The sequence below is a fragment of the Coccomyxa subellipsoidea genome (genome assembly GCF_000258705.1).
Source record: "Coccomyxa subellipsoidea C-169, whole genome shotgun sequence".
NCBI classification, from domain to species: domain Eukaryota; kingdom Viridiplantae; phylum Chlorophyta; class Trebouxiophyceae; family Coccomyxaceae; genus Coccomyxa; species Coccomyxa subellipsoidea.
The window spans coordinates 684,454-708,622 of record NW_005178028.1 but is presented as its reverse complement, the minus strand read 5'-3'; the positions used below and the strand labels follow the sequence as shown (position 1 = coordinate 708,622).

The window sequence follows — 24,169 nt, the reverse complement described above, 5'->3', positions numbered from 1 at the left end:
CGTGAACAACGTGAACATCCAGCGAACATCCAGTGGGTCCACCTGTTGGACTATAAAATGGCTCATGCATGGTTCGGGTTCCTGGACAGGTGCTCTCCCAACGTAGCATGCCGATGGCACTCGATTGGAAGCTGCGTTGGACCATTGCACTGGGCGTAACGATCTCAAACGGAAATCTTCCTCTTTGTTCATTCATTGCATCCGATCGGAGTGTCTATGCTTGCAAATGAATGAGGTGTCTTGCTTGTGCTGCAAGAGCTGTCCTGATCAATAGACATGGTCGAGAATGTAGATGAAGTCTTCGAGAATCAGAGATACTTCGGGCCTGTCGGATGGTGAGTTTCATCTTTGCATAGATGTAAGAAGGCATGCTGCTATGTACACAATGCCCTGCACAACAAGATTGCACACAGGTGACTTGGCCGACTGGTGCCAGCACATGAGAATAGTGTTATTGCAAGCTCTGCTGGATCATCTCACTGTTGTGTTGACATGCAGGCAAGCACCTGGCTTGCTGGACCGGTCGGATTGGACCGATGCTGAGGGAAAGCCAGTCAAAGCAGAGCCTTTTCCAAACGATCCCAGCACCGACTCTTGGGATTTCGTGTTGGATCATAGCACCGACGCAGAGGGATGGCTTTACGGCTCTGTGTTCAGGTAGGATGCTCCTGTGATGTTTTTTGTTCTGCATGCCATTCTCGTCCAACGTATGTGTACCCATTGCACTATATATACTATGCACTATATACAGCAGCTTGAAATTAAGCGGCACAAAGAGAAAAGGGTCAAGTGTCTAATCGTATGAAACAGGCACCTGGACTACTCTCGGCCAGGGGCTGCTCATCCCAGCGTGCAGGAGACTAAGTGAAGAGGAGACTATGGAGGCGACGAGCGGGCTCATCAGCATCAGGTATCACTAGTGCATTTTGAGCTGAGAGAAAAATAGTCCAGGAACGTTCAGCATGCATGCATGGATGTTATCTCCAGAGAAAGCAGACAACAATGCTGACCCTGGAATAATGGCATGGAGTCTCAAGATGTCCTGCTAGCAAGGACTCATTGCGCACAGGTGCGACGCCTGAAAAGGAGACCTTGCAGAATGGGAAGGCAGGCGGCACCACAGCCGTGGGCTCAGCGCTCAGTAGCCTTGGCAGCCCAGTCCTCTCCATGCAGGGTGTCAGGTAAGCATGCAACCATACACATGCCGCATGTGCAGTTATTGAGAACCAGTGCAACAGCAGCTCGCCCACCCATGGAATGCTCAACGCTCCACATGCATGCCAGCACCTGTTATTGTGAAATGGGAAAAGACCTGGCACATGCAAGTTGAAAGTCTGTCACGCCATTTGTTTTCCTGGTGTTGGCAAGGTGCAGGCTGTCTTGCCATGCATGTGTGGATACCGGCCCCAGATCACCCAATCCAGCATGGCTTTCCTCAGCTCTCAGCTTTCTTCAATTCATCACATCAAGACATCTGTCGGCGCTGATTAAAATTCAAATGGCTTTAGGGTGCGCAAGCAGACGGAGCTGGAGTAGCGCAAGGCGGCAGTGATGAAGCTGGTGGGCATGCTGACGTCCATGTTCAGGCGGCGCCACTTCTACGAGGTCCTCCCCATGGACCCAGTGGCGTGGCCGCTGCTGCTGGCTGCCCACAGAGAGGTCCTCCGCACTTCCATGGCCCAGAAGGCTGTGCTGAACCGCGTGGATCCCAGCACCATGCAGCCGCCTTGCGCGCAGGCAAGCTCCAGCCTCCTCCAGGAGCCAGGAAGCGTCAGATTTGGGGACATGTTTGTATTGCCTAACAGGAGATCTCCACAATAAAAGTAGCAGGGTCCATCCTCCTGCGGGAGCTAGCAAAATGTCAAATTTGAGACGTGTTCATATTGCCTCCCAGGAGATCTTCACGTTGATATTAGCAGGGCAGAGAAGTGGCTGCATGGGGAATCAGCTATTACAGTGACACTTCCCTGAGGAGGCATGCTGCAGGCATGTGTTGAGTGACTCATCGAGTGAGACTGAGTGTTTGTCTCTGGCCCTGCACAGGAGCTTGGAGAGCAGGATGTCCCTCAGACTCTGCTCCAGGCGCTGCTGTGTGGTGCCATGCACTCTCGGGCTGCCTACGGCTACGCCATGGCTGCCGGCCACGTGTCATCCCTCCTCAATTTTGCGCTGCTACAAACGGTGCGCATCCAGTACCTTTCATGTCTGGAGTAGAAGATGCCCACGAACTGCCCATTGACTGTCAAAGTTGGTCCTTGCTTGCATGAGTTGGCGTAGGTCAGTTGGGTCTTAAGGGTGAATTAACATGCGCAGGTGCATCAGTTTGACTTCTGTGCAGCGGGCGGCGCGTCAGGCGAGGCAAACAATGAGGCGGTGTCAAACCTGGCGGGTGTGATGCCTGGCCATTTGCTGATGGCAGAGTGGAACAACAGCATCGGCCGCCCCTGCCACTATGTGGCTGCAGACCTCGCCAACCACTGCATTGTTGTGGCAATCAGGTGCGCTCAGCCCTGCAAAGTGTAAGCTGGAGCACATGTCTCACATGTCTCACTTCACGGAATGCACAGGAACGGCATTCTGTCCCGGTATGCCATTCTGCCTTTTTGTGAAATGAAGCATGTCGTACATACAGTACTAGTTGTTGTGGCTTGCTAAGCCGTGGGATGTTAGCATTTGCGCAGATGTTACGCAAGCAGAGCAGTTGCATATAAGGCAGAGACAGGGTCGCCACCTTCGACACTTGTATATGTTGGATTGGCAAATTTCGCATGCATGCACAGGGGCTCCCTGGAAGTGGGCGACATGCTTTCAGATGTGACTGCGGTACCCATGGAGATGACCCTGATGGGGGTGCAAGGCAAGGTGGGTGAGCAGCAGACAACCCATCAACACGACTGTTAGCAGCGATTGAGGGTTCATATAGGGCTACAAATTCACCAGGTCAAGGCTGAGAGGCCAAAAATGTATGCTGCAGGTGCATGAGGGAATGATGTCTGCCGCTACATTCGTGCATTGCAATACTGTGGAAGCTATGGAGGCAGCTGCGCAGAGGTTTCCTGGCTGGCATGTGCTGGTCACCGGCCACTCCTATGGCGGTGAGGGCCACTGGCAAAGCTGCTGCTTTCTCGCATTCGTGCTTTCCTCTTTACACGCCATGAATTGTCCGTTCATGCCCTGGACAACTCTGATTGCGAGTCGTGGCCTCTTCCCTCTGGGTGTTCTTTTTCTACATGCACATGAAGAGCTATAATGGGGTGTGGTCAAGCTCGCCAATCAGCAATGTTCTAGCAACTGCCAGAGTTTTCAAATCAGTCAGGAGGTCATTCTACGTGCATGAACCAGAAGTCATTTGCATTGCAAAACAGGTGGCGTGGCAGCTGCGCTGCGGTCTTCAGCCTGGAACTAGCCGAGATGGTCACGCCCTTCACCACGTCTTTTGTGTACGGGTGCGTTTGCCTTCCGTTAAACACCACAATATGCTGCAATCAGGAGCAGCAGGTGGTAACGTTGCTGCTTTTGCATTTTGTGTAATCGCACTTATTAGGAGAGCACGACGGGCCAAGAGTCACCTTCATCATGCTGAGGAGCGTCCCTGCACTGAGCTAGTCATCCTCTTACCAGTGCTCTTCACCTGTAAAATATGCCTTTCTCACCCAGCAATTTGTTCCCCGCAAAACACAGCGCTTCAATAAAGCTTTTGCTGGTGGTGTGTGACCAAGCACAAACAATGTGGCACATTGCGCAGGGCGGACGTGGTGCCTCGGCTAAGTGCTGCGAGCGTGGAGGGCGCCTTTCTGGAGCTGGCCGCTGCATCGCCCGTGCGTACTGCCGCTGCCAAATTCGGCCGCCAGGTCACTTCCACACTGGAGGGCCTGAAGGTCAGCTGACCTCTTATCTCCACATCATATCCCATCTCTTCAACTTGATAGATCGCCCCGCCTACAGGGCAAGCTAGTGTATGAGGGTCTAGTGGATCACAGACCTGCACAATTGTCGGCTTAAGAGGGGGGGAAAAAGTATGCTGCCGGCTTCCAGTGTTTTCCAGTCTGTTGCTTGGGCGGTATCGTCTGACGCAGGTGACATGATGCCCCCTAGCCAACCGTCTAGAAATCACTAATGGGTGTGTTTGGTGGAGCCTCCTTTGACATCTCTTTTGGCAGTCAACAAGGTTCGTTGGCTTTCGTTTGCAATGCCTGCATGCGTACTGTGAACTTTGCATCGATTTTTCTGAGTAGAGGAAACATTGCACGGTCAGTATGTGCTGCAATTGAGAGTTGTCCCCACCTCTTTTATATCATGGATGGCACCACGCGTGGTTCACTTGTTTCCCCAGGTGGCCTAAGGAGTCCTGCCAAACAAGCGAACCACGCGTGGTGCCATCCATGATATAAAAGAGGTGGGGACAACTCTCAATAGTAGTACATAGTGACCGTGCAATGTTTCCTCCACTCACAAAAATCGATGCAAAGTGCACAGTACGCATGCAGGCATTGCTGCGGCACGGAGCAGACATGTCCTGGGAGCGCCTGAAGTATGCTGCGTTTCTGACGACTGCTCCAGCCCAATCCCAGCAGAGAAACCTCACGGGACATCACCTGGCTTTCTGTGCGCAGCGCTATGCGCTCGGTCACCTGATCCTGCCCCGCGAATCTGAGGAGATGCACAGCCATGCCTTATAAACGATAAGATGCAGCTACTGTGTTCCACCATGCCCCACCACTTGCCTGACACCTATCTCACCGCCCTGCAGGAGCTGTGATCAGCTTTTAGAATTTAAGTCAGTTGTGGAGCACTTCATATTTATCGTGCACCGAGCAGTGCCCCATAGTCCAGGCAAAAATGGTCGAGCATATATGAGGAAAAGGAAAGATCCCCTGAACACTGCTTGGGGGGCCCTAGGCATGCAAGCAAGAACGTGAGTGGAACAGAGCAAAATTTGAGCAGAAACGTAGTGTATTATATATTAAAAATATATAGATTCTATCCAAAAATTCTATTCTAAATTTAGAATCCATTCAACTCGGTGTTTGCAATCCTGCTCGTCAATTTTCCATTTTGGGGAAATCCCAGTGCATCTAGACAAGCAAGTGCATGAGCTAGTACCACCAAATAGCTTTCCACCCACATTGCTGATGCAGCGCTATATAATGAATGTTAAAATGCTTGTAAACATACATCGAGGCAGCACATGTACTGATCGTCCCTCAGCAAGTCGCACAAGAAAAAGTACTGTACAATTGCCACATGGCAAGCGGCTTGGAAGAATTTAATGGACATACATACAGTAGTAATCACAAGGATATCTTTTCCGAATCTGGGTCAGATGATGTTCTGTCAGTCATTTACTACATGACCTACTGGTACCCTGTGGGTGCGAAGGTTTCATCTGTGCCCGACCCATTTGTATATGTAGTGTTGTCCCTCATAGATTCCAGGACATCCTTGATTGCATCAAGCGCGACTTGGCAGTCCTTGAAACTCACGTCATTGTGCGTCACAAGTCTCACGCCAGCTCTGCGGTGCAGCATAGCAATTCTGGTAAGTGATCCCTCAAGGCCAATGCAGCTGTCTACAATCATTGATGGCCTTCTACCAATTCAGTCCTGCAATGCAGTGATAGCATTCAAGATCCCATGCATAAGAGGAGACAGGATCAATTACCTGAAAGGCAGGGCCAGGACATTGCGCCCCTGCAAGCCTTTCACCAAGCCATAAACAGCAGAGGCAGAACTGTGGCGCAGTCTGAAGGTAACAATGTTCGAGTGAACCTGCCAACAAACCCCGTGATCAAGACCACATCTCGTGCAGAGAAAAATTCTTGATGCATATGGGCTGCAGGCGGCTTCTTGAACAGCTTTGAGGCAATGCAATACACAGTGCATTACATGCAAAACTCTTCTTACCAGGTCCAAATCAATGTCCACATCTGGTAGGCTGGCCAGTCCCTTTGCAAGGTGCTGCGCATTTCTGTGGTCTTCTTCCAATCGCTTTGACATTTCCGTGAGCGCAAGTAGCCCTGCATGCAAACATGCATGAGCACATCACACTCTCTACAGCCTCCAAGTTGTGCCCCTGAAGCCTCCTTAAATACCTTTCAGGGATTGCAAGATACCGGAATAACTTGTGCAGGTTTGGCAGGCAAGAGAAAAGAATATGACAAACCAGGCGCTGCTAGAACGCCCACTTGACGCATTCCTCCGCCCAACATCTTGCGTAGCCGGTGCACACGGTCAATGATTGGCTTTGGTCCGGCCACTATGGAGCCAGCTGGTGCTCCAAGACCCTGCAGCATTTGCCAAGCCATGTTAGTGTACTGGCCATTTAAATCCTTGCAATCATGTCCACTGGCAGCTTCCTAATGCTACGTGTCCTGCTGATCATAGTCTGGTGCTGCATGTGTACTTTGCAGTATAGCAGTACAACGCTACATATTGCTACACAAAAGTAAGGATGACTAAGGATGGCTCGCCTGGCAGGCTGTCACCCCTAATCATATGTCAGTCGAGTGGAGAGACCATCAGAAGGATTGAAGTGCGTCGGGCTGCTGAGCATGCAGATATTTCCTGCCCTGTACATTTGGAAAAGTGTAGTACTACACAGGTGGTGGGCATTGAGGGTGCACCTTGGACAGACAAAACTGGACGCTGGTGACAAGATCTGTAACAGCGCTGACATGGACTCCCAGGCTCACTGCTGCATTGAATACCCGTGCTCCATCCAGGTGCACTGGCAAGCCCTGCAGCGGCATCACCCAAGGCATCAAACTGCAGCACTACTGCTATTTTGTGCGCAAATGGGATACTCCATTGCTCGCAAGGAAACAAACAGCCATACCGTGGAGTTCTAGAGCGATAAAGACATTCATGATCTTCAGGCCGTAAGCTTTGTGACGACGATGAGGGCAGCTGACCTTGGCGTCCGCAAATGTCTTGACTTTCCTCATGTACTCCAGAGACAGTGCAGTTCCACCACACCGGTTGTGGGTGTTCTCGAGGCAGATGAGCGCTGTGCGGGCACAGTGCTGGTCATCGGGCCTACAGAAGCATGCAAGAACGACTAATAAGGGATTGACTTTGATTGTGTTGCCTAGTGCTACTCTTTTGCCAGCAGACTGGTCAATAGGCTGACAGCTGCTTTACTCAGCACACGGTTGCTCTCATCGGGAGCCGTGAGAGTCGCAGTACAGAATGTACTACTGTGCATGCCAACTCTGCCGTGCATGCAGTGGAAATAGATCTGAGCAAGTTACCAAGCGCGTATTCACCTGACAGCTTCCATGAGGTCCTCCAAAGCAAGCTCCCCATTCCGCTGTGTTGGGACAACATTGAAGGCAACGCCTCCCAGGCCGCTCATGCCTCCTGCTTCATACTGGTACACATGCGACTGGTCCCCCACAATGACCTGGCCACGAAAGGTGACACCATTTTCAAGGCATCAATCCAAGGCCGAGATGTGCTCCAAGGTTGCCAGGTATACATGCATGCCACTAAGATATGCACAGGATGTACCTCAGAGCCACGCTCATAACAGTGAGCCAGGACGGCGCTCAGGTTCCCCATGGTGCCTGTTGGCACCCAGATTGCTGCTTCCTTGCCCACAGTCTTTGCAGCCAGCTCCTGGAGCCTCAAGACAGTGGGATCCTCTCCATAGACGTCGTCCCCGACCTCGGCCTGTGGGATGAGATTGCCCAAGATGTTACTGGAATCAGTACCAAGACTTTCCGTTTCTTCATATCAGATCGACAGGAATGGCCAGGCACGAAGCATTAGCGATCTGCGCGCTCTGGAGCGTTGCCACACCTCAGCCATGGCTTGCCGCATGGCCACTGTGGGCCGTGTCGACGTATCACTTCTTAGATCGATCATTGGATTAAAAAAGTGCAATTTACGAGCCTACAGCTCGCTGAACGCTTCCAAGATGGAACCAGGACAATGGATTCAGTTGCTTTACTGCTGTTCCTGGAGCCGAAAGCCGACTCTGTCTTTCGATATTTTATAACTTCTAAAACTTGTAAAAAAATATCAAGTAATAATATCTGCTGAAACGTATATGCACCGAAAGCAAACCCTCTAAGATTGAGTGCCTTGGCCCCCTCTAAGCCGAGGGATTTAAATAGGTTTTGACTCGAGGAATTTGCCACGTTAAAACACGGCGATGTGAAAAGGGGAATACCGGGCAGATCTGGCGATGCCTCCCTCTTATCCTCATCAGGATTCTTCTGAATCCCAAGCCTTGCTGAACGACGATTACTCGCGAAGCTGCAGCCATTTCAGGGCAACAGACGTCCAGGACGCTCGCAGGGGACCGTTGAAGCTTAGCATCCATGGCGTCTCTTGTCTGCTCCACTGGCTCCTCCCTCGCGGCCAGGTCCCTCACCGGCACTCGGGTGCCCAGGGCTCGCGTCGCAGGTAGGCGCGGCCAGGCACACTGAAGCAGCATCGGCTCGTCTCAGTGACAGGGTTGTGTCCAAGTCGCCAGTGGTTAGGCGATGGGGTGCAGCAAGCCTCCCGCAGAGGTGCAGATGGCTCAGGGAGGAGCCCAATTTGTCAAAGAGGAAATATTCGTGAAGTTCCAGGGATCGACTTTAAGAAATGCAGAACGAACAAAAGGTCTACTGAGCGATTGAATCCGCATGTCATGGGCATTCATGGCACGTTGCAAAGCGGACATCACTTGGGAAGTGCATCCCTGTCCTGATCAGCAATCCAAGCATTCTGTTGAATCTCATGCTCCCGAGGGCTTCTGCAAGCGGATCTGGCTCTAGCATTTTGGATGTGTTGCACATATCTACCTTCAGATTGTCAAAGGGAAGTGATAGAGGTGCCCCCTTGCTTGCACACTCAACACATGTACCTGCTGCACACTCATTCGCTGATGCTTGCAGGCTCTGTGAGGCCAGCAGCTCGTGGAGCCTTGAGGGTGCGCGCTGAAGACGGCAAGCAGGCACAGACCCCCGAGGCAGGGTGCGTTCAGAGGATCCCCCTTTCCCAGATCCCCCCAACGACTTCCTGGAGATATAACGCTCTGCCGCTTGACTTGTTGCTTCAATGTTGGTTTGTGATATGCACGGTATCTGGTGCCTTGGCCAGCAAGGTGCATGCATATCCTGAGAATGTGCGGCAGGGTGAGAAACGGCTCTGGCGGGTCGGGTGTGCTGACTGGCTGTGATGCTGCGCAGGCTTGCACCAGAGGGTGACAGGGCCGTGGCAGGCCAGAAGTCACAGCCTATGGGCGCCAAGGCCACAGAGGGCAAGGGAGACAAGCCCGCCATCGGCCCCAAGCGCGGCTCTGCGGTGAGCAGCTCCCTCCAGAACATGCCCCAAAAATCTGTGATTCACTTTATTATTACATTCTAGATACCTATTGGGAGCCACCTGAGGCTCATTGGCCTTGTGGGCAGTCTTCACTGCTCTTCTTTATAGTACAAAGTGGACCCTAAGCTGCCAGTTTCACCTGTCAAATATGACAGCGCCTGTTAGGAGGGATGTGACAGGGATGTGAAGCTTGGCTCGGTCACGGCCTGATCTCAGCTGTGATAGCCGGGAGCTCGGCGCCATGCAGAGCTCAGAATCAGTGACAGCATGCAAGCACGCACATCTGGTGCTTTAGATGTTGTGCTTATGGCTGCGTGACAGGCTGGCAAAGGGGTTTTTTGCAGCGTTGTGCATGCCATCCCTTCAAGAAGTGACGAAGGGCGACTGATAGTGCTGCAGATCAAGAAATCTAGGCGATGTAGCTCCCAATGCGATGTGACACCTTGTTACTTTCTGAAAGGAGACTGTGGTGTGTGCAGGTGAAGGTGCTCAGGCCTGAGTCCTACTGGTTCAACGAGGTCGGCAAGGTGGTGTCAGTAGACCAGGTAAGCCGCCCCCTTCTGTCCAGGAACAATTTATTCAACATATCTGCACACAGACCTCCAGCATCCTTGCTTTGGAGCGCTGCAGCTTTTCAGGGTGGCAGAGCTTGATCACTGCAACCTTTCAGCAAGTTTTCAGGGTGAAGAGCTTTGTAAATATAGAACTTTGGGATGCAGTATCTTGCCTGCTGCAACAAATTGCGATCCGACCCTTTTCTGGTGTACACCTGTGTCTTGGTGTGGGTGTGCTGGTGTCTGTCTGCTGTGTGTGGTAAGGAACCCAATATCCACATGCATGGTGAACTGAAGATTTGTTCTTTCTTTCGCGCGCAGAGCGGCATCCGCTACCCGGTAGTTGTGCGTTTCCCCACTGTGAACTACGCCGGAGTGAGCACCAACAACTACTCCCTAGAGGAGGTCCAGGAGGTCTGAGCAGCACCCGGAGAGGAGAAGAAACATTTGCAGCATTTGCAGCAGGCGCGCAGTTTGTAGGTCCCACACAGAGTCCATTATCCACACTCAGTGTGCCAAGGTAGGTGTGCTGCCATTCTGCACTGGCCGCCCAAATTTTCCGGCATTGTTCGCCGCGGGGCGCACGAGGAAATGGATTTCTGATGGTTTGCCTGAATTGTGGCTCTGATATTTGCCATATCAGTGGAGTGGAAGGGTGCAGCAATAGGCTAGCCACTTGGCCAGCTTCTGTTGTTAAGCGCTGCTTTTCAGGGGTTGCCAAGGGGATGTAGGGATTGTTGCCCCAATTGAGAAGACTTTTGAGAATACATGCAGAGCAGGGAGCCAGTTGTTGGCTTGTAAAGCATTGTGAGAATATGTTGATGTTTGATCCCAAGATCTCGAATCTCTTGCGGGACGTGCAATTCATCAGATTCGTGCGAATTATCTACGCGAGTCTGAATGCGTGCAAAGAGGCAGGTACACGTAAGTTCAGTGCAGCAGAATGAGTTTCTCGAGTACATCACCATCTCTCTGCCTGCCAGAAACACTTTGAACTTAATGGACCAGTGTCACCTCATGATCTCATGACGGACTAGCCCCTCTCAAGCATATCCTCATTTTTCTTCACCCTGTCTCGCATCAGCGTCGTTTAGGGTGTTTTGTTGCTCAGTCGTACAGATGCATATGCTTGCAAACACAGAACTTTTGGTGCTCAAATCTCACGGGAACTCAATAATAGGGCGTCTCTCCTGCATGCATGCAATCCTAAAAGAGCAAAGCAGAAACCACCACTTCATCCAACTCTGTAGCACTGTACGATCTGTAAACAGAATATCACAAATTTCTTGTCTGTTCCAAAAGTTCCTCGTTCATAGATTGCACGTGTTCACCGGCACGAAAATTTGAGATTTGCACCTAAAGACTTGAATTGAATACCTCTCTGCTGTTGCATGCCGGTCCATATTGAGGTGCTGTATTTGAGACAGCCCAGCATCAGACAGCTGAATGAAATCAGCCCTAATTGCTCCTGTGAGCCCATGAACAAGGTTCCCCGAAGCATTTGTTACCCGAATCAAACAGCGTTCTGGAGAACCCATCATTATGTGTCCTATCCCGCCCAATGGCAGAACTTTGATTCTGTTTCCGTTCTTGCATGTTTCATGTATTTGCTAGGCAGACACAGCCATGAGAGATGGCCGCACAACTCAATCGTTGCGACCCTGCCATCTGTTGGGCAGGGGGAAATGTCACCATGCTTCATCTGAAGCTCTGCGGAAGCAAATAGGCTCCCGCTCTTGCCTGAAGAGTCACTGATCGGATACTGCTGCTAAACAGGGGTGCCTAACATTGAAAGGCTGGCTGGCAGTATTTCCCTCGGGGGTTTCCAATGCTGGCAATGAAAAACAGCACGGCAGCAAAACACACAAGTGGGGAACGGCTTTCAAATCTGACGGCTCCTGGCAATGCCAGGGACTTCAGAGCCTGTCATCTTCGCCCGCCATTCCTTGCAGCGCCTTCTGTGCACCCCGCTTGCAGATTGGCCGCTGTCTGAGGGTTGGCTGCCATGGCGTTGCTGTCATCTGTCTGGACGGACTTGGCGTGTCTGTGGTGCGAAGGCACTGGATCCTGCAGGCCCGGCGCATGCTTTGACATCAGCAACCTCATAATATGCCCCCTTATGCTGCACTTAGCACTTCTATTGAAAGATACCATAGCAAGATCAAGCTGCAGCAAGGAAAGGCGACCTCGCCTTCCCAAGCAAAACAACCACAGGATCAGCCTCTTCATGGCTTGGCCAGCAACGGGATTTTTTCAAGAGTGCAAACACAGGTACAAGGGGACGGTATAGAAAGGGTCATCGCCTGGAGATTGGGGGATAAAGGGGATAATGGGGGCCGCACTGATGGGCTTGCAAAGGGTCCACGCCTGGGGGTCACAGGGCAATCACAGGGATTCATGCCCGACCGCAGGGGAATTGAGTGGCGCACGCAAACCCTATAAAAAGTAGGCCCCTCACCCCCGCCGAGCACCACAAAACTGCTCCCATCTGCCCCCCTCATCCCCGCCAGAGGGACCAGATCACGTGCCACACCTGGGACCCAGGCTGCTGCCCCGAATCCCCCTCTGCCTCCTGCTCCGTTTTTCGCGCGCGCACCGACGCCCGCGCCGCCAGCCGCGCCGCCCGCTCCTGCCCGGTGTTCTCCGATGGCGCCGCCTCTTCCTCAAGTCCCCCGCGGTTCGAGCCCTCCCGCTGCCCCTCTTTTTCTTTTTCCTTTTCTTTCTGGTCCGCTGCGTCCGTTTCTTCTTGCGCGTCACCAGCCGGCGCGCCGTCGTCGGCGGCGTCGGCGGCGTCAGCCTTGGCGGCCTCGGTGGCGGCCGATTCGGCCGCGGCGATCTCGGCGTCGGCCGCGCGCTGCGCGCGCTGCGCGTCAAAGATCGTCTCGAGGCCCTCTGAAGACGCCGAGGCGGCCTCGTCCGAAAAAGCCGTGCTGAGCGCCGGCATCAGCTCCGTGTCATTGACCTGCGCTTATGCGCAGATCTTCTCAAATGCAAATTACAGGCCGACAAACTCCTGCATAGCTTGCTGCTGCCGTCCCTTGGAGCCTTAGGATTATGCGGATGCTAAGGCATTGGCACCATCTTCAGGCTTTTTTTGTACCTCGGTCCTTTGTCATTAACACATAGTCATTAACACAAACACCGAAATCAATGGGTGCTCCAGCATACCAATGGCATGTTGCATGGGAACAGTATCAGCCGGCACCAGAGGAGAAATCCTCTGCGGCAGGCGATGCAGGCAGCAGAGATCAAGGGCCACACCTGGCTGGCCAGATCATCCTCGGGCATGGTGATCTCTGTGTCAGTCAGGATTGATTTCCCGCCGAGCACTGAGTGCACGTGGTGGGTGTGGTTTCGCTTGGCTTCCACGGCCACCTCGTGGTTTGCCTCATCCGCTCGCCGCAGCCAGTCCGACAACGTGCGATCCCACGCGTCCGTTCGCAGCGCTGAGCTGTCCTGCTTCGTCACCTGCGGGCACATGCGTAGCGTCACCTCTGCAGCTCAGTAAGCGATAAGGTTTGGTACACTATAGTGCTTATGAGAAAAACTGGGAGATGCCAATTCACGGCATCTTGCAGTGCAGGTCTGCTTGACGCCACCGAGATACCACACAGGCTCAAGCATGGATGCAACTTTCCTCAGGATGCAGGGGGTGGGCACCACCTTGACGCAGTTCTGCAGGGGCGACGAGCGCTTGGCGAATTCCAGCGCTGACTTGGCGCCGGGCACCACGATGTCCGTGAAGGTTGGGTCCGGAGCCGCCACCGTCAGGAAATCGTCGCGTGGATTCTTCGGCGACAGCGCCCACTTCCAGAACATGGTGCCTGTGCGCGCGTAGTGATCATCAGTCATCATCAGTCATCATTACCGCTCCTGGGCAGGACTGTCAGGGAGGCGCATAAAAGAGCAGCATGCGATCAGGACTTGTCTGTTTCTTATATTCTGTGCCAAGCATTTGCATCTTTGTCAAGAAGATGTGAGTGCATTGACGGCACGTGCACAAGGAGCGTTGAAGGCCTCTTGCACAACTGAAATGAAAGAATTGCAGGTTTGTGCAGCTCACGTGACTCTCTGGACTTCCATTTACGAATGACAACGGCCTGCCAGGCAAGAAAGGCATCACCAACCCAATGTCTCCAGGTCCTCTTGACACTGCTCCTAAGCGGTGCTGAGAAGGCCGCTGAGTGTCATCTGCTCGATGCTAGAGGAAACATGAATTCTTCTATGGGAATGAGCTAATAATGAAGAGACAGAGCCGCACCTTGGTAGTTGCCACCGCTCTCAAGGCTGGAGATGTACTCGGAGTAGGCGTGCGAGAACATGGGAGTCCGCCGGGCCTTCCACTCCTCGGGAGTCTTGGCCTTGGCAGTCACATTCTTGCCAAACTCCTCCAGCACAAAGGGCTTCCCGATGGCCTTGCACGCGCCCGCGTGGCTGTCTATCCACTTTGACAGGAACGCCTGATTCTCGTTGCCAACCTGCGCATGCATGCGCTGCATCAGTACTTGCATTTACAAAAGTGACAGACCCTTGCGTGCAACCTCCTAGGAAGTGCTCTCCTTCAATGTGCAAAATGAACCCGCTCACTGAAATCTATCAATGCCTCAAGTCTGCAAGGCACCGGTCGATTGCCATGCATACTTGGGAGCCCTTCTGTCTGACATACAGGCGGGCGTGAAACACAGGGCCGGTCAACACTTGGACATAAGCGCAGGTAAGGGGCCGGGGGAGGCACAGTGAGTGATATAGGTGACACAATATATAGGAAGGTGCATGTAAGCAGAGCCAGAAAAAGGGCGCTCACCCAGAGGTCTGGCCAGTAGTGCGCGGCGCAGAAGTCGATGTGGGGTGAGTCGTGCTGCGCAGTGAAGTTTTGTCCAGTCAGCGACGTCCAGCTCAGCTCCCCGTTGTCCCCTGGCAGGGGATTGAATTCCAGAGCCTCCGGTGCATGCGCGCCCCAGAAGCCCTCCAATCCCACGGTCACCAGGTGATTTGGGTCCTTCTCTTTCAGGTATGCAGCCATCTCGTGCACCCACGCCTGCAGCCCAGCAGCTAACGATTTTGGATTTGATATTACAAGTGCGCTCGGTGATAGTACACTTGCGCGCAGAACAGCTGCAATTTATGCCTTCATAGCGGCGATCAAGGTTAAGTCCTCGCTTCGATTAATATTTCCACGCATGGTAAGAGTATCTCTAACTCTCTTCCATGGCGCCCTTGAGCAATCTAAGCCTGACGCAGGAGTGCAGCTCCAAGGACAGCATCGGCAGCGGCGAAAATGACACTCCTCGTATATGCTGCAGGTTCCAGGTCGTGCGGTAACAGTGAACACAATCTTGCAGGCTGAAATTTTGGTGCGCACAGGAGAACAGGTGGATGAGGCAGGCGGGGGTATGAAGGGATGGGAAGAGATGAAGGGAAATGAAGGGAGATGAAGGGATCTCACAGTGATCTTGTTGGCGCAGGTGGGGCTGCAGGAGCCCTCCAGAGTGTCCCACTCAGAGGAGGGAGGCAGCTTGCTGGGGAAGCAGTTGCAGCGCGGCTCGTTTATGAGATCCCAGCCAAAGATCGCCGGATCGTCCCTATACCTCCTCCCTGCCAGCATGACACAGATATTAGGCACAACTTATCTCTTACATGCAGAGGATTTGATCACGCGAGCCAAGCTCCCATCTCACAAAGCAGAGGAATCAATCGTGTGATCACTATTTTCATTTGAAAGCAGAGAACTCACTCGTGTGACCACTGCTTCCATTTTCCACAAAAGGTAGAACATTGCATGCATAATGTGGGTTGGTATGCTATTAACCAACTCATTTGCAAGAGCAGTACATGCAATAGTGTCAGAAATGGTGGGTGCTGAAGAAAGAGTAGAAAAGAGAAAGGGGCGCACCATTATAGACATTGATTCTGGAGGTCATGGCATAGATGTGATTCTTGAACAGCCGCTTCACTTTGGCGTCCGTCCAAAAGGCGTCCAGGTCTGTCTGATTCGCCCACTTCACATACTGAACCATACACCCAGCACAAGCTCAGACCTCACAGCTCCTTTAGTCCCCTTGTCCTGCCAATTTGTTGTGTATTTCCCCTGCCCCAAAATGCCAAGAAAGAAAGATTTGCCTAACACTCCTTTTTCCAGCTCTACCTTTCCCCAAGCCTTGTCGCTTGGGAGTCAATGGCTTGAAGATTGTTATGGGATCAGTGCTTTCCAGATGCATACTGATGCAATGAGAAATAAATACTTACCAAACATGCACAACACAAAAGGGAGGCAGGAGGGCTGCGCACATTGTACTTGCTGTCAAAGGTCTTCCAGTTGTTGGTGAGCGTGAACATGACCTTGACGCCATAGTGCGATGCCTGGTCCAACACAAAGTCCAGCCCCCGGAAGGCTGTCTCATTGTAGACGCCTGCAGCAAAACATCACCCTGTCACATCAAGACCCCTTGTGTCCACCTGACACAGGCCCCCGCAAAGGCTATGACAGCTGCATTGCACCGAGGCTGAGCCAAAGCCTTGAGTGTTCCCTACATGCAGAGCCTTTTCATTTGTGCAGCAGATTGATGTAAAGAAATTTTCTCCTATTCATCGAGTAGGCCTCACACAAAAGGCATGCAGGTACGGCTGCATTTCATCTTTAATCATCAGCCCTCAGAGGAAGCAGCATGAAGGCAGCAGTACAGTCCTGGTGACCAATCACTTCTCAGAGAGAGGTGCATGCAGACATAAATGCAGTTTGTGGTAATCAAGTAAGCCCTGTGCATTTGCAGGGAGCAGGGGCAGTAATTAGGGCAGGGCTGCGCGCCTGCCCTTGTTTATTGCTTATAAATATAGCCCTTAGAGGAAGGGTGCATGCAGGGAGCAGGCATGTTCAAAACGGCAGGGGATGCTCGCCTGCTCTGGGCTGCAGCACGATGGATTTGAAGGCATCGTGGCCGTGTCCAAAGGTGCGCACAACTGTGAGCCCGTTAGAGGCAGCTGCCTGGAAGGTGAACCGGATCGCCTCGGGGCCGGTCAGGTTTGTGTCTGCATCATATGTGAAGCCTGCTCCACATTCCATCATGTCCCACCTGCACCGCACATCCCCTCTTGTTTATTCCTCGCATATCTGTTCTTTTGGCTGTGCTGCGTGCTTTCTTTGCCACCTGTAGCTCACATTCCTTCTTGTTAATCGTGACCTTCTGTGTTCTTTCAAGTTGGTGGGTGGCTGTGCTGCGTGCAGGTGTCGGCTGCCTGATCGCCCCTTCTGCCTAGCTTCCCCGGCTGCAGGAAATTGACCCCTAGAGCCCCTCGCCCCTTGCTGGTCTTGCAAGCGCTGCAGCTCACTGGTCTGGACCTTGCGCAGGGCCGCAGCCTTGCTCAACAACTATAGATGCTCTAATTGTCAGGTATGAAAACATGACACCAGAAGTGCAGGCTGACAAGGGGCCTCAGAGACGGCCTGCCAACTGTCTGTAATCACATGGTGCATATGCTCCCTGCAGCTGCATCCTTGTGTCCTGGCAAGTCTGGAAGCAGGTCAGTGCGCTGCCGCGACTGACAGAGGAATGCCAGGAGCCCAAGCAGTGCTGTTAGGGCAGGCAAATGCCATGACGAGCTGAAGTGTTTGTGTGTCTCATCCCTTCACTGTCACACAGCACTGCGCAACGCTGTGGACATAAAACGTCATCAAACGACGCCCAAAAGAGGTTTGATCACCCCGGTTCATGTTTTCGAAAGCAGCGATGATGGGTGGTGGGAAGTAACGAACAAGCCTATAATCGCACGCCCGGAGTGTGGGAAGGCCACACACTCTTGTAATGATTCTGCATACCATCATATTGCCGATGAGCACGGCATCTCAACAAACGTCGCCCCCTATGACGCCCTCCCTTCGGAAGGTTCTTGAGATCAGCGCCAAGCCCTCAAATATGTCGGAACGAACAAACGGCATCTGGCTGCCCTGATCACCGTCGTAAGCAGCTGAGAGGGACTTGTAACTCACGCATTGAGCCCTGTCACAGGGAATTGGTTGCAGTCTGCGTCCACAAACTTGCCCCCTTGGACTCGGATGAAGCCGCTGTAGTCGGGAAGTATGCCTTTATCCCCGGCTAGACCTGCTACATACGCTGTGCATATGCAAGCGATCCATGCTACCGCCAGAGACTTCATCTGCAAAGTGTCTTCGCTCCAGTATCCACGATTTTGATCCGTCCCGAGCTCAGCTAGGTTGGGTAACGGAAGCTATTGCAGGGCCCAAGTGTGGCTGCCCCGAGTTTTCTACCGCCGCGCGTTCGCTCGCAAGCTCTGAATCTCTTTGCACGCCATGACTTCTCTTGTAATACTTAGACGGGACCTGTTGTGAGAGCAATCCACGAACTCTTGTTCGGACCTTGCACTCGCAAGGGTGTTTAAATTACGAAACTGTCGGAGGAAAAGTTTCACAGGTGGCGCAGATTCTGATCAACTGGTTTCTGTCATCCCGCTGATGTCAGTTCTTGACAATCTATCTGTCCAGTTGCTAGGGCATTGACCGCCCATGTCGCTATGCTGTAAGTTGACGCTTACACGTTGCACATCGGGTTACAGAATCAGAATGTGTGAGGCACCCAATTTGCAGACTCTCCACATGGAAGCTCTTCACAATCTGCTCTTGGCCGTACATCACTGGTTACTTTCCTGGTATATGCTTCATCTGCTATCGTGCAGACGAGTGCCTGACACAGTTGGTACATCTGCATGCTCTGGGGAGCTTAGCAAGATCATATGCTGTTCTGAGATGCCACGGGGCAGTGAGACAAAGCGTCCAAGTGCAAGCATTCTATTTTTCCTTTCGGCAGGTCGCCTATACAGAGCTTCCCCCGTCTACTTAGCTCGGCCCTCAGACCTTAGCTGTGCAGCAATGTCAGCTCACAGGCCTTGGTGTACTGTATCACTGGCTATTGCGGAAGAGTTTCGCTTGCAGGCATTGCTGGTACTGAGCATATCATGCACTGAATTTGGATAAATCCTGGGACAGGACAATCGTGCCAGAGAAGTTTGGCTGGGCACCACTGGTGCCGCATCAATTGCAAAAATGCCAACAGAGCAGAACAACACTACTGCGTGAACATCTATCGGCAGCACTGATCTGCAGAGCTCTTTGCTAAAAACTCATAATCCAGATATGTCCAGCTGTCTCGCGCGCTAAACCTCAGCCTTCGATCTTCTGCTGCGCGCAAGGAGGCAACTTGAAGAGGAGCGCAGCCCTCCCACCCCGGCCTGCTCTGGCCTGCTTCCACCAGACATTTCCACATCAAAAATATGTTGGTATGAATGCCGCAGCAACTGGCTGGTCACTCATATACTCCGGCTGACTGCGGCAAGCTCTTGATAGCTTTAATTTGGAGCAAAGTGCTGAGAAGTTGTTGGTGACCGCCACACAGCTACTCTTGTGATTACGGCTTGAGCATCCTGCAAACGTGAACTTTGAACGCCCAATATAGTAGGGTACTTTGGCATGAGGAAAGTCAGCCTTTGTCTGCCCTAGGGGGCTCTTGTGCACGTGCCTCGCAACATGGTTTGATGGGAAGACGGCATCTTGTCAGAAGGGATGGCATTGGCATGGTCGCCTTTGGTGGCATGCGGCGTGACTTGCAACTTGCATTTTATGAATGCCTGCCATCTGGTGACGCCATGGGCCCCAGGATGTGTTTACCAGCAAGTAAGGCAACGCATTTCAATGCATACTTGATATGGGTGGCGCCCAATTGCAATATGTGACTCATTCACAGGGCAGCCATGATTTCACGGCAAAGACAGTCATACCCGACAGCTTTCAATAGACCCCTGATATTGGTACATGAAGCAATGTTGCAATATATTGCACCTTGGTATACAGATCATGCATGAACTCTAATGCCCTACAGAGGAGAATTCTGAGCACATGTATCATACAGGTGAAGATCCCACTAATACAATCAACTCTGAAGCTGATACAAATTCAGCACGATCAAGTCATGAGCCACAGCTCAGGGCCACACAATGTCCACATTGTTGTTGGATCTGGCCTGGAACTCAAAGGACTTGGGGGCTTCTGAGCGGCCGCTGGGCAGAGCAGAGCCCACATCCGCGAGCATGTCTGTCTTCAGCTTGAGCAGATCATCATCCACTGAACTGCCTCCCTCCATGAGCGCAAAGCGGCTCTCCAGGGCATCGTTGAAGAACTGCAGCATCGCAATTTGATTTCAAAATTCATTGAAATAAAGGTAAAACGTTTTTAGCAGCTGGCTTGCAGCACAGGCAGCTGTCATGAAGGCTTCAGCGACTACTTTTGGTCTTGAGATAATCTTAGACATGCATCTGATGCATTAGGCCGGATCCAGCCAAACTATGATAGTTGCTGCTCTCAAAAGAAATTTAGATGCTAGGAGAAAGTGGCTTTTCCCGTGTCGGCAAAACTATTACTCATTCTGGCTCTGCACATTATAAATATGTGCCCCTCCCTCTAAGTGTCACCTGGTTGCCAGTGACCAGAAAAGGATATCCGGAGAAGCCCAGTCTGGCATTCAAATTTCAAATCACAGTGATATTATAAGGAGTGGATGTTTGCGCACCCCAAGCTGGCCTGCAGACTCGGCCTCGGCCTCCAGCTGTTCAACTTTCTGCTCCATGCGTGCGAAGGCCGCCACCGAGGAATTAGAAGAGGAGCGTAGTCCCCCCACCAGACCAGAGATCTCTTCGTTCAACATCTTTGTCGCCTGCTCACACCAGACACTTATCACCATAAGAAGTCATGTTGCCTGTGTGTGAATGCAGCCAGTTGACAGCTGCGCACATCGTTCACATCAGCACTTGGATTTCCAAATGTCTGGGAGTGGGTGCAGCTAATCCATAGCTCACTGAGCTTCCTTGCATCCTGATGCAACCACAATTTTTTCCCATTTGCATGCATGCGAGGCACGAGGGAGGAGGCGTGCCTGAGCGGACAGGGCGCGGGCCTTGAGGGTCTCCTTCTTGGAGATGGCTTCGGCAACTTTGCTCTCCAGCATGCCTATGTTGGCCCTCAGCGTCTGCGAAGCCTTCACGTGCGCCTCCAGCTGCTGCTTCATCGTGTTGGCAGTTGTCTACGGAGAATGTACACACGGCAAGCTGTCAGCCACAGAACGCATGCAGAAGTACTTCAATCAAGCCCCTGCGCAAGCAGGTCTGAATACGGACACACAATACTACCAGCGATGCAAGCAATCAACCAAAGCTGCTGCGCCATCGTCTGGTCTGTCCTTCGCAGGAGCACCACACACCACAACTGTCATCCTTGTCTGCAGGATGCACCTTGCCTCTGGGCTGGGAAAGCATTTGGTGCCATAATTCTAATAAGAACAAAAAAAATTGCTTACCTCGAACGTTTTGCGGCGTTTGAGGGCCTCCCGTGCCAGATCCTCGTCCCCTTTGCGCAGGGCCCATTCCGCGCGACGTTTCCAGTCGTCGGCCGCCGTCTGCGCCGCTCGGTACCGATCCTCCATCTGCCTCTGCGCAACTTGCACCTACGCGCAGGGAATGCAACGTCGTCAACTGAGCACTCTGCTCCAGTATCCAGCAATCAGTAATCACATCGTTTGCAGCCATCTCAGGGCTGATCCAATGCCTGACTCTAAATGTCAGAGTGAGGACCCAGCATGACATCTAAACACTCAGAAAAAAACTCCGATGAGGCAAATGCTGTGGGAGGCTCGCTGTGGTGCACAACGTTCCCTGATCGCCAGTGACAAAGCCTCCTACCTCAAGCTCCAACTTGGAGCATGTGATTTTAGAGGAGGGCTGCAAGCTTAGGTGCTTTTGGGGGTGTCCTCAAGAACTTTTTGGATGTGACAACCAGCAAGAGCGCAAGTGATGGGAAGGCAAGAAAGCACATGCAGCTGAAGCATGCGGCAGAGGCAGTCACACGGACCGGAATCTTGAGACACAGCTGTGCACCCGCTTGGCAAGTGCAGCTCATGGCCAAGTGAGGAGTGTGCCAGGCTGGTGCATAGCAAACACCTGAGCAGAGGCCGAGCGCATCTTGGCCATGTCTGCCTGCATGTCGGTCACTGCCTGGTCCAGCAGCTTCCTTGGGTCCTCCAGCTCTGCCACTGCAGCGCACCAGTAACCCCATCAGTAAACATGACATCATCAGACCACGCCGTTTTTGCAGGGACAGTCTGTCTCATCTAAACAGGCGCCATAACCCAATCCTGTGAATTATTATTATATTATTGATAGTGCAGGTTGGCAAACCAAAAGCCAAAGGCCATAGGGCATACGCGCAGGGCATCTGCAGCCACGTCTGCGGGGCCTACAAAAGTCTGCAGCCTGTCAATACCCCAAGTGACCATGTCATGCTGTACACTGAAAACTCTCTGATATAAACTTCCCTTGCAATATACCTGTGTAGCGATCTACAAGATACCAGCTGGGTTCAGCAAGGTGGAGGTTGGCACTGCACAGCAGTACTACAGGTGGGGTGGCGTACTTGCAGAGTCGCCATAGAAGAAGAAGTAGGACCGTACGACTCGTCCAAGGCGTCCAGCAAGGCTGGCCTGCACGCAGACGCTTCCCCTGCGGCTGTGACCTGCTCCCCTACCAGCCATCTTTGCCACTAGGGGAGTTCCTGACAGGACAGCAATGCAACTTGGCATATTGCAGTTTCGACCAAAATCCCCAACAGCATCATAATTGTCATGATGAACACGATTCGTGTTCTGAATACGGCAAAAACGCAGGTAAATTGTCCGTTCTAGACATCAGCAGCTTTGGTGAACGGATGAGCGACTCGAAATACACTGGCGGCAGAAGCAAAGCGACGTAGTACCAGCCAGCCGTGTACAGTAGTCCCAATTTGATTTATAAAACATGTTGCGTACGGAGATAGCCTAGTAATGCGGGACAGCTCACCTGTCAGAAACGGTTGCCCGGCATCTAGGACGGGCTTGCTGCGGATACCCCTGCTTAATACACGACGGGGCGCCTGAGAAGCGATCCTGCCGGAATGTGGCGCGTTCCTCTCTGTCGCAGCGCAAGGCACGGCGCACCTTGACGAGAGTGAGGCAGTCATCAAGCCTTGCATATTGATGGTCTAGAGAGCCAGTGGTATCGGCACTGTTCACAAGCCGCTTGTGATTGCTGGTGATCCTCTACTGGCAGGATACTGAGACAAATGATGAGGATCTGCAAAGAGGAACCTTCCAGGAGCTCAATGCTTCGCTGTCCTCGTTTTGAAACTCGACGGAAGGCTAGCAACGCCGCTGAACTCGGGCCATCACATCGCGATGACGCATTGTCTTACGAGAATCACAATGAAGGTACATCTAAAGCGCAATCTTTGACGGACGCAGCCAACAACAAGATCCAGGAGGGGCATTTGACGGGTGCTTGCGTCGCACAAGCTGAGTGCTCCCAGGGTCAACTCGTCGCCAGCTGCTGTTCTGCTTTGTACATCCTTGCTTAGTGCGCACTGCGCAGCTAACGCCCATAATCCCAGCAGATCATCCCTTCAGCAGATTGCGAAGGAAATTGACATATATTTTGAAAGATCCGCAAGCATTACAGCGGCAAGTCGCAGGCTTTCTGCAGCGACGCTCGTGACAGCTTTAAACGGCTCTTGGGTCTGCGGAGAAGGCGTGACATTATCGCTGAAGGCATGTGGCTAAGGAAGCCAGCATTCCTCACAAGCCTAGCGATAGTGTGCTTTCTGACGGCGCGAGCAGCGGGTATGCCCTAGTCTTGAACGACTTGTTAGCCTAGGTCCACCGGTGGATGTTTTATGCCCACTGAGAGATGTTGTACAATTCTTAGCGGACATCCGAACATTTAATATCTTTTTGATATCTTGTGTTGTGCGGATGAACCTGGTGTGTGCATTGCTGACACTCTGACGCAAATTTCCCATTTTGACAGCTATATGCCATTACAGCTTAGTACTTTTAGTGGAGATAAAGAAACGGCCGCCCACCTCTCTGAGGCACTCCTGGTCGTGGTACAGGGGAGACTCCGAGGAGCTGGGGGCTCCAAGAGGCTCTGGGGAGCTCGCCAGTATTGGAGCTGCCCTTGGCAGACTTGGAGCGCTTCGAGGACAAACACAATGATCGCCTGGGGTTCCATGCGCGCAACATCAAAGCCGTAGCACCAGAAGTGTGACCCGTTTGCTTGCACTGCTGTCTGTCTCTCCTGGTGTATGCACCTTGAAAGACATCCCTTCAGAGACATCCCTGTAGGACTCCTTGAAGCGGGTTTTGAACCAGGATTTCTTAAGAATGGACGTTGCCACAGACACTAAGATGCGTACAGACATTGCGCTTTCATGCA

General features: G+C 52.4%; 6 protein-coding genes across 6 annotated transcripts; 2 read left to right on the top strand and 4 right to left on the bottom strand.

Moving 5' to 3' along the window:
* Positions 1-276: 276 nt before the first annotated feature.
* On the top strand, positions 277-4,679 carry COCSUDRAFT_43919 (alpha/beta-hydrolase; the record flags this gene model as incomplete). Its single annotated transcript, XM_005644971.1, has 10 exons — positions 277-335; positions 499-657; positions 1,587-1,770; positions 2,044-2,181; positions 2,314-2,498; positions 2,781-2,862; positions 2,975-3,095; positions 3,317-3,446; positions 3,746-3,878; positions 4,614-4,679. 10 exons carry the CDS (start codon positions 277-279, stop codon positions 4,677-4,679), a joined length of 1,257 nt encoding a protein of 418 aa, XP_005645028.1.
* Positions 4,680-4,951: 272 nt separating this feature from the next.
* On the bottom strand, positions 4,952-8,013 carry COCSUDRAFT_48528 (threonine aldolase). Its single transcript, XM_005644970.1, has 9 exons — positions 7,800-8,013; positions 7,509-7,670; positions 7,265-7,401; positions 6,911-7,034; positions 6,623-6,736; positions 6,163-6,283; positions 5,904-6,016; positions 5,662-5,768; positions 4,952-5,514 (listed from the first exon to the last, which is right to left on the bottom strand). The coding sequence occupies exons 1-9, from the start codon at positions 7,863-7,865 to the stop codon at positions 5,355-5,357; spliced, it is 1,104 nt and encodes a 367-aa protein (XP_005645027.1). The 5' UTR covers positions 7,866-8,013; the 3' UTR covers positions 4,952-5,354.
* Positions 8,014-9,742: 1,729 nt separating this feature from the next.
* COCSUDRAFT_18458 (photosystem I reaction centre subunit IV/PsaE) lies at positions 9,743-10,288 on the top strand (the record flags this gene model as incomplete). Its single annotated transcript, XM_005644969.1, has 2 exons — positions 9,743-9,859; positions 10,190-10,288. 2 exons carry the CDS (start codon positions 9,743-9,745, stop codon positions 10,286-10,288), a joined length of 216 nt encoding a protein of 71 aa, XP_005645026.1.
* Positions 10,289-10,842: 554 nt separating this feature from the next.
* Positions 10,843-11,400, bottom strand: COCSUDRAFT_33984 (hypothetical protein). Its single transcript, XM_005644968.1, has one exon. The coding sequence runs from the start codon at positions 11,367-11,369 to the stop codon at positions 11,196-11,198; it is 174 nt and encodes a 57-aa protein (XP_005645025.1). The 5' UTR covers positions 11,370-11,400; the 3' UTR covers positions 10,843-11,195.
* A 394-nt stretch (positions 11,401-11,794) lies between these two features.
* Positions 11,795-16,498, bottom strand: COCSUDRAFT_67382 (glycoside hydrolase; the record flags this gene model as incomplete). Its single annotated transcript, XM_005644967.1, has 10 exons — positions 11,795-11,935; positions 12,402-12,830; positions 13,130-13,336; positions 13,529-13,692; positions 14,130-14,346; positions 14,673-14,906; positions 15,315-15,463; positions 15,762-15,876; positions 16,157-16,278; positions 16,474-16,498. 10 exons carry the CDS (start codon positions 16,496-16,498, stop codon positions 11,795-11,797), a joined length of 1,803 nt encoding a protein of 600 aa, XP_005645024.1.
* A 3,410-nt stretch (positions 16,499-19,908) lies between these two features.
* COCSUDRAFT_10602 (PspA/IM30) lies at positions 19,909-22,428 on the bottom strand (the record flags this gene model as incomplete). Its single annotated transcript, XM_005644966.1, has 6 exons — positions 19,909-20,052; positions 20,443-20,564; positions 20,790-20,952; positions 21,226-21,372; positions 21,866-21,951; positions 22,338-22,428. Coding segments are annotated over 6 exons (753 nt in total), but the record flags the coding sequence as incomplete, so codon positions are not given.
* Positions 22,429-24,169: the final 1,741 nt, after the last annotated feature.